The sequence below is a fragment of the Hypanus sabinus genome, chromosome 6 (genome assembly GCF_030144855.1).
Source record: "Hypanus sabinus isolate sHypSab1 chromosome 6, sHypSab1.hap1, whole genome shotgun sequence".
NCBI classification, from domain to species: domain Eukaryota; kingdom Metazoa; phylum Chordata; class Chondrichthyes; order Myliobatiformes; family Dasyatidae; genus Hypanus; species Hypanus sabinus.
Window position 1 is genome coordinate 57,559,901 of NC_082711.1, and position 17,827 is coordinate 57,577,727.

The 17,827-nt window shown below is 38.3% G+C and overlaps 1 protein-coding gene across 1 annotated transcript in view; it reads left to right on the top strand.

Moving 5' to 3' along the window:
• Positions 1 to 17,827, top strand: part of LOC132395496 (cilia- and flagella-associated protein 69-like) — a 136,694-nt gene that overhangs the window by 37,924 nt on the left and 80,943 nt on the right. Inside the window, exons 4-8 of the mRNA XM_059972202.1 lie at positions 4,695 to 4,804; positions 7,213 to 7,289; positions 13,857 to 13,955; positions 14,097 to 14,249; positions 17,131 to 17,308. Of these exons, the coding sequence (XP_059828185.1) occupies positions 4,695 to 4,804; positions 7,213 to 7,289; positions 13,857 to 13,955; positions 14,097 to 14,249; positions 17,131 to 17,308 (617 nt within the window). The remainder of the gene's footprint in view (positions 1 to 4,694; positions 4,805 to 7,212; positions 7,290 to 13,856; positions 13,956 to 14,096; positions 14,250 to 17,130; positions 17,309 to 17,827) is intronic.

Genomic DNA, 17,827 nt, shown 5'->3' on the forward strand with positions numbered 1-17,827 from the left:
TGCTTAAATGGGAAAAATATGTGTGGAAAATAAGGGAGTTCTAGTGGCTTCTGACTGAAAATACAATGATGCTTTTGAAACAATGCTCAATTGCAGGAAGCTAATTAGATGTAGGAATGTATTAAAAGGTCATTGTTGAGGAAAATAACGGTAATTCTGCCACTATATAAATTCCTAATGAGACTTTGGTTCTGAAAGTTGTTTCAGTTTTCAGTGTACAAAGATATTGTACTGGTAACGTGTAAAATCTTCACATTGTGTGGATAAGTGACCATTCCATTTCATTTGTGACAGTGTTATTCATTATTAGTACCCATAAATCCAGTGAATTACTTTTAAAAATCCAATATCCATACCTGATACAACCCACAGTGACACTAAACCCATCAATGTGGTTGCCCCTTAACTGCCTTTCTAGTTCAAAGTCTCTGTCAGAGTGTAAAATTACAACATGAGACATAAGATATGACCACAGCTGATCTGAATCTGATTTCCACCCCAAAAGATAAAATGTCAAATGACTTTAAGTTTGTGTCAAGTTGTCAGGTTTGAGGAAGTAGATGGTGCTGTTAGATGAAGGTATGGGGTAGGGGAGTATGGGGCAAGATATCTCCCCAGTATATACTGACTGGATATATATATATATATATATATATACTGGATGGCTAAAAAGAAATGGTGATTAGTCATAAATGGGTCTTTTTTTTCAGCATGTCAAGATACAATTAGTGTGCCACAGGAATAGGTATTGAGGCTATTGACTGATTTTAATGAAGGCTCCATTAATAACAAAAAACATAGAAAAGTGCAGTACTGGAAGGCCATTCAGCCCAAAATTTTGTTTTGCTCTTGATACCGAGTTATACTGAATGCTGTTCTGTGTATCAGCCACATCCCTCCATTTCCTTCATATTCCTGTATCTATCTAACAGCCTCTTAAACTTCACCAAACTTTGTACTTTCACTACTACCCTTGGTAACCTATTCCAAGCATCTACTATTCTGTGTAGAAAAGTACTTGCCCTTCTAATTGCCTATAAGTTTCCCCCAACTCTAACGTATGTCTTCTGTTGCATGACATTTCTACCCTAGGGAAAAGATTCTGTCTGTGTACCTTATCTATACTCTCATAAAATTAAAAACCTCTGTCAGGTCTCCCTTTAGCGTCTGACATTCTAGGGGGAACAAACAAGTTTATCCAATCTTTCCTTCCTTACTGCTCATACCTTCTTATTCAACCAGCATACTAGTAGAACTCTCATTCACTCTCTCCACAGTATCCATGTTCTTCTTATAATGGGGTGACCAGAACTGAAACCAATGCCCCAAGTGGTCTGACTAAATTTTTGTATAGTTGCAGAATGAAACTCTTACTCTTATATGCAACGTCCCTACCAATGAAGACAAACATGCTATACACCTTCTTTACCACCTTATTCATATTCGTAGCCACTTTCAAAGAACTTGTCATGGTGAGCATTAACAATGACTGAACCTGGGTGTGGAGGAACAATTAATTCTGTCAAGGTGAGCGCTGGCAACGACTGAACCCAGATACAAGGAAACGGCAGACTTCCATGTAAAAATGAAAACGAGGTCATACATAGCAACACCAGCAGAGCATGAATGGCATGACCAAGCGATGCTAAAAATCAAAGTATTATAAACACAAGGAGGCCGGCAACAGCGCTAAATGGGCATCTGTATTAAATAATCAGAGAAAGCAGAAAACTTGTGCCAGTCATAATTAACCTGACAAGATTAAACAGAAAGCACAAGGGCTTAACGATTCTTGTGAAGACAACAATTGATACAGATACTCAAGAAACCTAGAAGCCCAATGCTCTACGGCATGCCGCAAAATCCCATAGGGATCACGACAGTACCTCCCTCCCTAAGATCTCTCTGTACTTTGATACTATTAAAGGGTCTTTACTGTATACTTCCTCCTTCCATTTGAACTCCCAATATGTACCACATCACACATGCCCAGATTAAACTTCATATCTGTAACTTCTCTCCCCATATCTATAACTCATGTATTCTGGGTTGTGTACCATCCAGTCCTGGGGACTTAATAAATTTAATAAATAGAAAACACGTTGTGAAGAAAAGATCAGAAGGCTATAAGGAGTTTAAATGGATGAAATAAGTGGGAAAAGATTTAGAGAGTATACATACAGTGGCTATGAAAAGTATTCACCCCCTTTAATATGACCTACAAATCATCCCTGGTGCAGCCAATTGGTTTTAGAAGTCACATAATTAGTTAAATGGAGATGATCCATGTGCTGTCAAGGTATTTCAGTTAATTATAGTAAAAGTATACCTGTATCTGTCTACCTGCTGCTGAGTCAGTATCCTGGCAGAAACTACACCATGAAGGCAAAAGAAAACTCCAAGCAACTCCACGAAAATGTTATTGAAAAGCACAAGTCAGGAGATGGATACAAGAAAACTTGCAAATCACTGAATATTCTTTGGAGTACAGTTAAGTCAATCATCAAGAAATGGAAAGAATGTGGCACAGCTGTAAATCTACCTAGAGCAAGCTTGTCCTCAAAAACTGAGTGACTATGAAAGAAGGGATCTAGTGAGAGAAGCCACCAAGAGACCTATGATAACTCTGGAGCAGTTACAATCTTCAGTAGCTGAGATGGGAGAGACTGGACATACAATATCTGCTGCCTGGTGCTTCACTGGTCACAGCTTTATGGGAGAGTGGCAAAGAGAAAGCCACTGTTTAAAAAAAAAAGTCATGAAATCTTGGCCAAACCTTGGCCAGAAGGCACTTGGGAGACTCTGAAGTCAGCTGGAAGAACATTCTATGATCTGATGAAAACAACATTGAGCTTTTTGGCCATCAGACTAAACACTATGTTTGGTGAAAGCCAAACCCTGCACATCAGCAGAAACACACTATCCCTACCATGAAGCATGGTGGTAACTGCATCATGCTGTGGGGATGCTTCACTGCAGCAGGCCCTGGAAAGCTTGTGAAGGTAGAGGGTAAAATGAATACAGCAAAATACAGGGCAATCTTGGAGGAAAACCTGATGTAGTCTGCAAGAGAACTGTGAATTTTGAGAAGATTTGTTTTCCAGCAGGACAATTACCCCAAGCATAAAGCCAAAGCTACACAGGAATGACTTAAAAACATCAAAGTTAATTTCCTGGAGTGGACAAGTCAGAATCCTGACCTCAATCCAATTGAGAATTTGTGGCTAGACTTGAAAAGGGCTGTTCACTCATGATCCCCATGTGATCTGGCAGAGTTTGAGTAGTTTTGTAAAGAATAACGTGGAAATATTGCAATGTCCAGTTGTGCAAAGCTGTTAGAGCCCTATCCACACAGACAGCTGTAATTGCTGCCAAAGATGCATCTTCTAAACACTGACTTGAAGGAGATGCTATTAATTATTTTGTGATTAATAACTGTAATAATTTTAGACCACCTTATAGAAATTTGTTTTTTTACTTTGACATGAGAGTCTTCTCAGTTGATCAGTGTCAAAAGAGCCAAGTTAAATCCACTGTGATTCGATGTTGTAAAACAATAAAACATGAAAACTTTTGGGGTGGGGGTGGTGAATATTTTTTATAGATACTGTATGTATGATGAGAACATATTATAAAACATATTATATCCTGAGGATTCTTGATGGATATGGAAAGGATATTTTCTTTTCTTAGAAAATCTCAAACTAAATATTTAAGAATAAGACATCGCCATTTAAGACACAGCTCAGCAATCTTTTTCCTTTCTGAGGACTGTGAACCTTTGGCATTTTCTTTCTTAAAAGATAGAGGAAGCACCATCTTTAAATATTTCTAAGGCACAAATAGAATATTACCTGACAAACAAGTAGTTAAGGTGTTACAATAGTGCATGGAGGTTACAGTAAGATCAGACATCATATTGAAAAGCACAAGGGACTGAGTAACCTTTACATGCTCCTAATTTGAAAGTTCATATGTATTCAATTCAAAGCTGCAGAGGAGTTAACTGGAGAAGTGTATTAATTGAGACTATTATAGCCCATTCCAAAAGCTGCACTGCATCCTTCCTGGAACCGAGGCTTCCTTACCTCAGGCCGGGGCAATAGCTATGTTTCTATCCATCACTTGCAGATTTCCCATAACGTGCCTGGGAGGTCATCTACAATGGCTTCTGCTGCCAGGCTGAGGCTCAGCTTGGTTGTGGTTTGAACTCATGGTTCAGTTATCCCCAGCAAAGGGATTGTCAATCAGCTGACTTCCTGAATATTTGATATGTTGTATTTTCTACTGTTACACTGAACAATAAAGCATTTAAAAATGTTTATTAAAAATTGTCTTGGCTCCATTTGTGCAAATCTTAATAAGTGAGGTCAACTTAACAAGTGGTTAATATCTGCTGGTATTGTTGACAACATCCAAATCCGCTTAACCAATAAATATGTGAAATACATAGAAATTGGACAGATACCTGAAAAATTATGAGATCGATTAACTGGATTGTATTATAGATTGTATATGTAGGCAGTAAAAATAGGCTGAGAAATGCTATGATTTTTTATCTGGAATTTCAAAAAGATCATATAATGTTTATCATGACAAGCATTCACTGGAGGTGAACTATGTAGACTTGAGTGATTTTCACCATGTTGCCAAAAAAATTTAAGTTTGATCCTTAATTTAATTTACTTATAAAGCCAATTAGAGACTTAGTTCCAGTCTTTAAAATTCTTAATCTTTGTGCAGAAAAAGTAAAAGATCAAGATGCTTATGTGGAGCCAATTTGTAAAATTCTCAAATTGTGTGGGTAAGTGATTTTCATTTCAATTACAACTTTTTCAAGTCAACAAAAAATTCAAATAGATATTTAAACCTGGAAGTTTTTTTAATTAAGTGCTCTCAGAAGACTGCTTTGTGTGTCTTGAGAATATAAACATGGATTGTTCCCATATAACTGGAAAAAATCCTCAGATACATGTAACTGCGTTCAGATTCTAGGTATTCAAAGTCTGTATTCTCAGAACTTGTTCATAATAGAGGTTTCCTCAGTAGATCCATCATTAAACTATTGAAAATGCCGGTGTTAAAAATTCATGTTTTACAGTAATTAAACAATTAACCAACAAAAATAGCCCATTTAAAATGATTGATTTGGATTCTCATATTTTCAGATGTCATGACAATATTTTTAGGTGTTGTCAAAATTCTTGCAATGCATCTGGGCAGAGCAACAAATGTGATTGACCAAATGTTGGGCAATTTTTATGAAGTGCTTATTTCATCAGGTATGGGGAGTGAATTCAATATGCACAGGTGCAAAGGAACAGGTTTCAAAAGCAGGGTCCAGGAGTCAAAGCTATGCCTGTCTCTTCATGGCTACAAGGATGAATCTTTATTTCAAACCTTTTTAGGATCACTGTCTCAACTCCATCAATATCTATATTGGTACTGCTTCCTGCAGTAATACAGAATTAAAAATGTTATCTTTGCCCTCACTTTCATATGCTCCATCTCTGACTTTTTCTTTTGCTTTCTGCATTTCTCTGTTTCTTAAGGGCTATGTTAATGATCGGTGTCCATTACAAGCCCACAGACTCCCATAACTATTTCAATCGTACCTCTTCCCACCCTACAGCTTGTAGAAATCTGTTCCATTCTGATAGATCTAGTCTCTGTCACAGTTGCCTTGATGATCTGATATTCCAGTGTTTCTGACATGATTTTTTCCTTAACAATGACCTGGCTTCTATCATAGCCCTTGATTGAGTTTAATTTATTTTCCACATATCTGTTCTCACTTTCTTTCCTTCCAGCCACACCAGGATATCCTGGTTTTCATCTCCTCTCACCAGTCTCCACATTCAATAGGTTATTCTTAAAAATTTCCACCAGCTTTAATGAGACTCCACCACTATACTTACCTTTTCCTTCCCTCCTTCACTTTTCATCTTCCCAAATGGACCTTTCACTTCATAATTCCTTGGTCTGCTCTTTCATTGTCATTGACACACCGCTTCTCATTGTATTTTCTGATGTTGCTGGAGAAAGTGCAACATCTAACCCCTTCACACAATCCAGTAACCAAAAGGGTTATTTTAGATAAAGCAACAAATCTTTATCATTTCTTGCAAACTTGTCCATTGCTCTTAAAAAGTGGTTTCTGCTTCATTATAGAAATCAAGTGTAGATTGAATGACCACTTTGCAGAACTCCTCTGTTAATTTCAAAAAGACAACCAAATGCCACCACTGACCTATTCTGCGACTTTCTGACCATTCCATTGAAGCCCTCTTTTCATCAGGTGCTGTGACCTACTTTTCACAGCATTATCAGAGCCCTGTTTCTTTTCTTTCTCTCTACTTGCTCTTGTTAATCTCTTGAGCAGAGCATATCATAAACCTGGACAACACTGGCCTGACCTTATCAAAGACATTCTCTTTTTCCTATCTAAGCCGTCTCCACTCTTTCTTTAGTTCAATTTTTTTTTTAATTTACTCTCCTGGTGCCAATGAAAGGTCTTTGACCTGCTGAGCATTTCCATCTTCTTCTGTTTTTCCCATCTCTACAACAGATTTTCAGTTTTTCAAGAGCATATTGCCACATGGTGGCCAAGTAGTTTGATTACAGCATGATAACCTGTATTAGTATTATTCATAGATTGATAGAGAACTGTAGTACAGAAACAGCTCAGTTCATTGAGTTCACACTGATCGTTGACCACTTATTTACACTAATCCTGCATTAATCTTACTTTAAATTAATTTGAGATCCATGTTCCTCCTCATGCCAATTTGGTGCATCGGGCGGCAACCTTGCCATTTCGTTAGCATTTATCTGTTTTACGAGGCAGAGTTGTTAGCTCAACACCCAACCCAGCACAAGTAGAACTCATGCAAGGAGCCAGCTGGATTTGAACCTAGGACCTTGGGCTCTGAAGTCTAGTGCAGATGCCACTACAGCACCGGCACAGACTTAGCTGCCTGTAGGTGTTCATAATTAGAAAAATTGACAATTGAAATATGTGGATTTGTTAAATAATTTTGTATGATATATGCAATAGTCTATAATTTTTTCAATGATTATTCAATGCATATTTATAAGAAATACACATCTGTCACAGATTTTAAGGGCAAAAATAATAAATTAAGCACAATAACTGATGTTTACAATATTTTAGTTTACTTTTCCTTTGTTCCTTTGTTTGTTTTCCATCAGCTTACCTTTTCTTAAGGAGAAATCAACTGATGAATCTAACTTTGCCCAGGTTGTGTCAGAGTCTATTTCACAAATGGGTAAGTTAATACAATTATTTATTATTAAAAGAAGCAAGACCTGACTGTAGAGAAAATATAGTTATGCACATAAGCACATTCATGAGTACACAGAACCATAGAACACCACAGCACAGAAAATAGGCCATTCGGCCCTTCTAGCCTGTGCTGAAACTTGATTCCGCTAGTCCCATTGACCTGCACCCAGTTCATAATCCTCCAGACCTCTCCCATCCATGTACCTATCCAATTTATTCTTAAAACTTAAGAGTGAGCCTGCATTTACCACGTCAGATGGCAGCTCGTTCCATACTCCCACCACTCCCACCACCAAGAAGTTCCCCTTAATGTTCCCCCTAAACCTTTCCACTTTCACCCTAAAGCCATGTCCTCTCATATTTATCTTTCCTAATCTAAGTGGAAAGAGCCTACTCGCATTTACTCTGTCTATACCCCTCATAATTTTGTAAACCTCTATCAAATCCCCCCTCATTCTTCCTCGCTCCAAGGAATAAAGTCTTAACCTGTTCAATCTTTCCCTGTAACTCAACTCCTGAAGGCCCTCTTTCAATCTTACTGATATCCTTGCTATAGTTAGTGACCAGAACTGTACACAATACCCCAAATTTGGCCTCACCAATGTCTTAACCTCACCATAACATCCCAACTCCTATACTCAGTACTTTGATTTATGAATGTCATGATGCCAAAATCCTTCTTTACAACCCTGTCTAGCTCTGACGCCACTTTCAGGGAATTATGTATCTGAACTCCCAGATCCCTTTGTTCCTCCGCACTCCTCAGTGCCCTACCATTTACTATGTATGTTCTACCTTGATTTGTCCTTCCAAAAAGCAACATCTCACACTTGTCTGCATTAAATTTCATCTGCAATTTTCTGGCCCATTTTTCCGGTTGGTCCAGATCCCTCTGTAAGCTTTGAAAGCCTTCCTCGCTGTCCACAATGCCTCCAATCATGGTGTCATCAGCAAACTTGCTGATCCAATTTACCACATTATCATCTAGGTCATTGATATAGACAACAAACAACAATGGTCCCAGCACAGATCCCTGAGGCACACCACTAGTTACAGGCCTCCAGTCTGAGAAGCAATCATCCACTACCACTCTCTGTCTTCTCCCACACAGCCAATTTCGAATCCAGTTTACAACCTCTGCATGGATACCTGGTCTGAACCTTCTGAACTAACTTCCCATGTGAGACCTTGTCAAAGGCCTTCCTAAAGTCCATGTAGACAACATCAACAGCCTTTCCTTAATCTACTTTCTTGGTAACCTCCTCGAAAAACTCTACAAGATTTGTTAAGCATGATCTACCATGCACAAAGCCATGTTGACTATCCTTAACCAGTCCTTGGCTATCCAAATACCTGTATATCCGATCTCTCAGAACACCTTCCAATAATTTACCTACTACTAATGTCAGGTTCACCGGCCTGTAATTACCTGGTTTACCTTTGGAGCCTTTTTTAAACAACGGAACAACATGAGCTACCCTCCAATCCTCTGCCACCGCACCTGTGCCTAAGGACATTTTAAATATTTCTGCCAGGCCACCTGCAATTTCTACACTAATCTCTCTCAAGGTCCAAGGAAATATCATGTCAGACCTGGTGGATTTATCTACCTTTATTCACTGTAAGGCAGCAAACACTTCCTCCTCTTTAATCTCTATATGTTCCATGACACTGCTGCTTGTTTCCTTTCCTTCCATATATGCTATGCCAGTTTTCTGAGTAAATACTGATGCAAAAAAACTGTTTAAGATCTCCCTCATCTCATGAGGCTCCACACATAGGCAGCCACTCTGATCTCCTAGGGATCAATTTTGTCCCTTACTATCCTTTTACTCTTAATATACTTGTAGAAACCCTTTGGGTTTACCTTCACATTATCTGCCAGCAACCTCATGTCTTCTTTTTGCCTTCTTGATTTCCTTCTTTAGTATTTTCTTACATTTTCTATACTCTTCAAGTACCTCATTTATTCCTTGTTGCCTATACCTGCTATACACCTCTTCCTTTTTCTTAACTAGATCATCAATATCCCTTGAAATCCAAGGTTCCCTATGACTGTTAACTTTGCCTTTAATCCTGGCAGGAACATGCAAACTCTGCACTTTCAAAATTTTGCCTTTGAAGGCCTTCCACTTACTGAACACATCCTTGCCAGAAAACAATTTATCCCAATCCACTCTTCCTAGATCCTTTCTCATTTCCACAAAATTGTCCCTTCCCCAATTTAGAACCTCAACTCGAGGACCATACCTATCCTTATCCATAATTAACTTGAAACTAATGACATTATGGTCACTGGACCCAAACTGTTCACCTACACATACTTCTGTCACCTGACCTGTCTGGTTCACTAATAGGAGAACAAATATTGCATCGTCTCTCATGGGTACCTCTATATATTGATTTAGAAAACTTTCCTGAACACATCTGACAAACCACAAGCCATCTAGCCCTTTCACAGTATGGGAGTCCCAGTCAATATGTGAAAAGTTAAAATCCCCTACTATTACAACTTTCTGTTTCTTACATCGGTCTGCTATCTTTCTACAGATTTGCTCCTCCAATTCTCTCTGACAATTGAGCGGTCTATAATACAACCCTATTAGTGTGGTCATACCTTTCCCATTCCTCAGCTCCACCTATATGGCCTCTGTAGACAAGCCCTCCTGGCTGTCTTGTCTACGCACAACTGTGATATTTTCCCTGACTAGTAATGCCACGCCTCCCCCTTTCATCCCTTCCCCTCTATCATGTCTGAAACAATGGAACCCTGGAACAGTAAGCTGCCAGTACTGCCCCTCCTGCAACCAAGTGTCACTAATAGAAATAATGTCATAATCCCACATGGCAATCCACACCCTAAGCTTATCTACAATACTCCTTGCATTGAAATAGATGCACCTGAGAAAATTTCTATCACGTACAAACCTTTTGATTTCTGTCTATACATGCAGTCCTCACATGACCTTTATCCTCCTCCACCTCACTATCTGCTCTAACACTCCGGTTCCCCTCCCCCTGCAAATCTAGTTTAAATCCCCCCAGAACAGCACTAGAAAATCTACCTGCAAGGATGTTAGTCCCCCTCCAGTTCAGGTGCAAATCATTCTGTCGGAACAGGTCCCACCTTCCCTGGAACAAAGCCCAATTGTCCAGAAACATGAAGCCCTCCCTCCTGTACCATCTCCATAGCCATGTATTTAGCTGCATTATCTTCCTATTTCTAGCCTCACTAGCATGTGGCAGCGTAGCAATCCTGAGGTTGCAACCCTGGAAGTCCTGTCCTTCAACTTTGCACCTAACTCCCTAAACTCTCTTTGCAGGACCTCCTCCTCCTTCCTATCCACGTCATTGGTCCCTACATGGACCACAACATCTGGTTGCTCACCCTCCCTCCTGAGAATACCTAGAACTCGATCCGAGATATCGCGGACCTTGGCACCAGGGAGGCAACAGACCATCCGGATTCTTGATCTCTCCCACAGAACCTCTTATCTGTCCCCTAACTATTGAATCCCCTATCACTACTGCTCTCCTCTTTTCCCTCCTTCCTTTCTGAGCTGAGGGTTCAGTCTCGGTGCCAGAGACACGACCACTACAACTTGTCCCTGAATAAATATCAGTTCTAAAAAAATAATTTTTATCCTGTTATATACCTTATCATTGTATCTTTCTCATCTTGAGTGTAGACTGGTCAGTTGAAATTTGCAGGCATTATCATTTCTTCTTAAAAAATACCCTGGGTTTTCAATGCATTAATTTAAGATGCAATAAAAATGAGACAGGGTCTATTACAATAACCTGGAAATGCTTGAACATGCCAGATGGTCATTGCAATGGCTTGCAAATGACTGAGTGCTACTAATTTGTTGTTGCACAATTTTGGAGATGAAAGTAACTGAGATCTAGTGCACGCAGGAATGGGAGCATGAAGAAGGTTCTGATCGTGATCTGGGGCAGTGACTGTGATCTTGGTAAGATTGGGTCCTTCCTCAGAAATCATTGGGCACAGGAAGGAGAAACAAGTCCTCAAGGGAGATTGGTAGATTGAGTTGTCTGGGGAAAAGGGACAGTAGATGAAAATGGTAAGACAGTGGTACTGCCAGGTAGGCTCCACCCTCATCCCTGAAGGACATGTGGGGTCACTGTTTGGCTCTGTCAAAATTTAGCAGACTTGGGAGTGCATAATGTAATATGGTGCATCAGATTTACAAGAGTATCATCCACAAGAAAGTGGATTGCTGATCTTAACATCACACATCATAACCTGGAAATGGCAATTATTGCATTTAAAAGCATGGTAAATCTATTTACTGTTATGTAATACTGTTTATTTCAGAGATGTACTACTTAAGAACTTGCAGTGATGAAATATGTCATTCAACTGTTTGTCCTCCATTCCTGCCACTTTTCTTCATTTAATCCCATTAATTTCTCCAATCTCACTCACATTGTTTCCACCTTCTATACAATTTGATGCACTACTTGCAGATTGGAATAAGTTTTGCATACTGTTGTAATTATTTGACTTAGTATTTCATTTCTCTGTTCTCCCAGGTTATGGTCAGTTTTACACTTCTTGCTGAAAGGCCATCTTTACATTGAAATGTGTCTTAAAGTACTGCTTAGAAAGTGGATGAAGAGAAACTTTTGAAAATGGTAGAACATAAGAACTGGCTGAAAGAACAGTCCATAAGACTGTAAGACATAGGAGCAGACTTAGGTTGTTCAGCCCACTGAATCTGTTCTGCTATTCTATCATGGCTGATTTATTATCCCCCTCAATCCAATCTGCCCCTAGAGCCAACTCTGCCATTCAATGAGTTATGGCTGATCCAGTCTTGGGTTCAACACCACATCTGAACTCCTTCCTACACACTTTATCTCCATTGTTCAAATACCAGTCAGATCCCTCCTGGACATATTCAATTCACTGTGGAGTAGAGCAGTACAAAGACACAGTTTTCAAAGAAATTCTTCCTTATCTCTGACTTAAATGAATGACCTTATCAATGAAACTATGCTCCCTCTTTCTAGAAACTCCCACTCAGGAAATTTTCCTTCAGTATTTATCCTCTCAATCTCCAAAACCTATATGTCTCAATAAGATCATCTCTTATTATACTATACTTAAATCTGTATAATCCCTATATATGTCAAGCACTTCATCCCAGGAATCAACCTAATTAACCACTGTTCCCAGTGCAATATGGGAGACTAAACTGCATGCAGTATTCCAGGTTATATCTCACCAGCTGACTCTGAAGTTGCGTTATAATTTCCCTACTTGTATACTCAATACTTTTTGCAGTAAGGGCCAACATTCCCTTAGCCTTACTTACTCATAGTACCAGCATGTTAACTGTTTGTGTTTCATCTATTGGGATTAAAGTAGGATGAGAATACATGGCCACTTTGGTGATGTAGTTGACATTTGCTAATTTACTATTATTGCTCATCTCTGCCATGGTTAGTACCTGAGCTTGGTAGCAAAGTAGCAGTTTTGGAGAGGTGAAGACTTTTGATCCATTTAGTCTCCATGTACATATTATTCTTTGGTTCATGTTCATTTTAAATTTGAATTTTTCTTAATATTTAATAAGTATGGAAATTAAGTACAGTGGATTTTGGATAATTGGGCCACTGGTTAATCAGGCAGCCACTTAATTTGGGACAACTCAGAAAGAACAAATGCTAATCAAAAATAAAATAGGTGAGATTCCCTTCATTTATTTCGGACACTATGCTGCTTAATTGGAACAGGAGACTTGCCAGACATTTTCTAATTAGCATCACTCATGTGCACTTGTGTGGCTGTTCGACACCACACCCGTGCTTAGAGTTTTTAAATAGCATCTGTTGCATGTGTTTGTGTTCAAAAAGCAGTGAATTTTTGTCACTGATAGATGGCATGAAATAAGCTGTAAGACAATTCGTAACTGTTTTGCTCAGTGTGGTTTCAAGCATTCAGGCTTGGAGATGCCAGAAATACCCAAGAGGAAAATTAACCAATTTCACTCAATCAATACGTTAACAACTATGAAGAATTTGAAGGTATTAATATTGTAACATTTATCTTGAATGCTACAATGAAAATGAATATTTAGGGGATGCAGTTGTTGAAAGCATTGTATGAAGGCAGTTCATTATTTACACTAGGTATCTATGATTTTGTTCGTTAAAAGCATGGTTGCACACTCTGATAACTATTAGGAACTAATATAATTTTATAGTATTATATAATATTGGTAGTGTTTTAATTTGTTCTGTATTTAATTTAAATACATAATTTGTTACTCAGTTAAATGGTAGTTTGTCTTTTTTAATACTTTTTAGACTATTTCTGTGAAACTTCAGTTAACGGGGCCAAAATGTACTGGTCCTGATGTGTCCCAATTAACCATAACCCACTGTATAACCAAAGTATATCCATCAAAGCAGCTACCAATGGAAACTAAGTAACTAAGTACAGTTCTTTGAGGTCAGAGAATAATTTAGAATTAAAGTATAGATTAATTTCTTAACAGTGGTTCTCACTATCTTTTGATAGGATATCTGCTAAGGATACCTAATAGGGAGATCCAAATGCAAATCTGCAATTCCATCATGAATTTGTTTTGTACAGAGTCGCCCAGAAAGGAAGTTGAAGGTAACACATTTGTTTAAGTATCTTAGTCCTGGTGTACTTAGTTATTATCTTCCCCTTTTACAGTGTCCTTGCTCTGCGCAATCTTAATTGAATGCATAAATAATTCTTACAAAAGATTTTTGGTACTTTATATTTTTCAAGGATTCCTTCCAACTAGTAAGACCTACAATATGCAAATGGTTGAAGAAAGTGGAGTGGTAGAAACTTTGGTCATGGGTCTCACTCTAGTTGGAAACCAAATGGAAGTGAAGTTAAGGATAATCAAGACCTTGCAATGTCTTTCTTCCTCATCAGGTAGGTATTTACTAAACTATTAAAATTGTTTTCACCTAACAACCAGGATGCATTTACAAGACCAAGAATGTTAATTTAGTAAGTATTGAAGGGAGTTACTATATATACTTGGTCCTGGTCCTGAAGGAGAGTCTCGGCCTGAAATATCATCTATTTATTCTCCTTTATAGATGCTGCCAGACCTGCTAAGCTCCTCCATCATCTTGTGTGTGTTGTCATTATATACTATATTTGATACCATTGGTTGATCACTAAGATTCTCCAACATTCAAAAGATGTACCAGTTAGTAGGTTAATTGATCATTATAAACTGACCCATGATTAGGCTAGGGTTAAATTGGGGCTTGTTGGGAGGTATGGCTTGAAGAGCTGAAAAGGCCTATTCTGTTCTGTATCTCAATAATAATAACAATAAGAAGGAATTATCAGTACTGAAGGAAAAGTCAACCAATGGAGGAACAATGACCCTCCATGGAAGACATCCCCACAATCTGCGCAGACGAGATGTCGACGAGGAAGCATCAAACACCTGGCTCAGAGTTGGGCACCTCTTCCCAGAAACAGAAGGATTCTTTGTAGCAATTCAGGACTAGGTGATTAGCGCAAAAAATGATGAGAATGAATAATAAAAGACCAGCAAATTCAAGATGATAAATGTAGAAAATGCCAAGAAAAACCAGAAACAATGAAACACATAATAGGATCCTGTAGCAGTTATCAAGTGGCCAACGTCATTCATCAAAATCTTGCTTTAAAATACAAACATAAAATAAATCAGACCTTACTATAAATACAAGCTGGATCCAGTTTTAGAATCAAAATCCCACAAATTATATTACAACTGATCCATTATTACAGATAGGACAGTCCATAGTAGCCATCCGGATATAATAATACAGGATAAACAAGCAATTTACTTAATAGATACAGCCGTTCCAAGCACACACGTTACAGAAATCAATAAGTGAAAAACACCAGAAGTATGTTGAATTAAAAGAGGAAATGAAATGGCTTTTCAATATGAACAGTGTATACATTATCTCAATAGTAATTCCTGCAACTGGTATCATCACAAAGGCACTACACAATTTCATTAAAGAATTAGGGCTACACAGTAATATCTATGTAAATCTTTAGAAAGCCACAATTCTAAACACCACTAGAATAGTGCGAAAATTCCTAGCAATTGAGAAATGAGGTGACTTGGCTATCCCCTATGCCTCAGGTTATACCAGCTTGAGCTGAGAAAAAGTGTTTTTATATGTTTACGACGATAATAACAATTCTCTCTGGGCTTTCATTCCCCAAGTGAACATGAACAGTATGCCTTCAATTGACAAGTTGTCTGCATTTATTTGGCAAGCTGGTAAACTACTTAGCCGGAGAGTTTTACTGAAACTTATTTTCTTCCAGCATCTTTCACAACACCAGGAGTACTATAATAGAACTACTTGCGATGCATGCTAAGCGGGGTGCTGGTATCTATAATATATATTCTGTAAATCTTCGTTGATGTATCAGTTATGTGTTAACATGCAATTCATTTTACAGTACAATATTTAATCTTTATTTCTTTCCAAAATTTATTGAACTTGATTATACCTGTATAAGACCCGTAAATCTATTCATTGTAGGAAAATACTTATGGCAGAATTAAATATCAGATACAATATAAAATATAGCCGTATAGAAACTATTCTCATTTCATGTATCTGACATATTATCACAACTTGATCAAAGTAATGGGGAAAATCTATATCAATGTACATGCATCAGGGACCTGTTCTGGGACTCTTACTCTTCGTGATTTTTATAAATGATGGATGAGGAAGTGGAGGGATGGGTTAGTAAGTTTGCTGATGACACAAAGGTTGGAGGTGTTGTGGATAGTATGGAGGGCTGTCAGAGTTTACAGTGGGACATTGATAGGATGCAAAACTGGGCTGAGAAGTGACAGATGGTGTTCAACCCAGATAAGTGTGAAGTGGTTCATTTTGGTAGGTCAAGTATGATGGCAAAATGTAGTATTAATGATTCTTGGCAGTGCGAAGGATCAGAGGGATCTTGAGGTCCAAATCCATAGTATGCTCAAAGCAGCTGCGCAGGTTGACTCTGAGGTTAAGGCATATGGTGTATTGGCCTTCATCAATCGTGGAATTGAACTTAGGAGCTGAGAGGTAATGTTGCAGCTATATAGGACCCTGGTCAGACCCCACTTGTAGTACTGTGCTCAGTTCTGGTAGCCTCACTACAGGAAGGATGTGGAAACCATTGAAAAGGTGCAGAGGAGATTTACAGGGATGTTGCCTGGATTGGGGAGCATGCCTTATGAAGACAGGTTGAGTGAACTTGGCCTTTTCTCCTTGGAGTGATGGAGGATGAGAGGTGACCTGATAGAGGTGTATAAGATGATGAGAGGCATTGATCATTTGTATAGTGGGAGGCTTTTTCCCAGGGCTGAAATGGTTGTCGCAAGAGAGCACAGATTTAGGGTGCTTGGGAGCAGGTACAGAGGAGATGTCAGGGGTAAGTTTTTTTACGTAGATAGGGTCTTTTAAGAGACTTTTGGATAGGTACATGGAGCTTAGAAAAATAGAGGGCTATGGGTAACCCTAGGTAATTTCTAAGGTAGGGACATGTTTCGGCACATACATGAAATAATATCATTTTACAATGTTCAAAATTCAATTTTTCATTTTGGACGACTTCAATTTCCAAATAAGGGGTTTCATGCAAATAACAACCTTGTTACTTATATCTCTTTTTGCTGAAGGTGGATGATACAGCTATTGGTTTTAAAGGAATGAGAGCATGACATATTGTGACTATCCATTGTTATATTTTATTTATAATATCATTTGACTTCTCTTTCCGAATCCAGTGATGAACTGTAATCTGATGTTAAATGCACAAGCAGCAAACAAAATCTGCCGTTGTATGAATGATCCAGATCCATCTGGACAACTTCTGTTTCTGTCATCTGAGATCTTGTGGACGTTACTCGAAAAAGCTTCGAAAACAGAACTTGTTAATCAGCTGAGAGATCTTGAGTGTATCCGGTGAGTGTTTACCAGAAATTTAAATAGTAATTTAAATACTAGTTCATAGCAATGACTGAAATGTTCATTTGAAAATTGCATTATTTCCGTGTACTTGGTCAATATGATCCAATTGTAAATTAGGATACAGTATTTGGGATGCCTTTAGCAGTTACATGAAATCAAGCATAACTTTAACATCAATAGGGACTACAGAAAACATGTTTGCGAATTTGAAAGCCAAACAATATAAAAATTCAAGGTAATAATTTCTATCATTTTTACATTGTAGGAACATTTAGCAGGTTACAGTAAAATAAAATCAATATATATTAAAATAGTAATGGTTACTAAAGTGCAGCATTATTCTTTGACTTAACGACTTTACAGCAGGATCATAGCCACACAGCACAGAAATAGGCCCTTCAAACCTTCACACCCATGTTGACCATCAGTATCTATCTATACTAATCCTCGTACTTGCACCATGTAGTAAGATAAGGAATATTATAGAAAACCTACAGCACAATACCAGCCCTT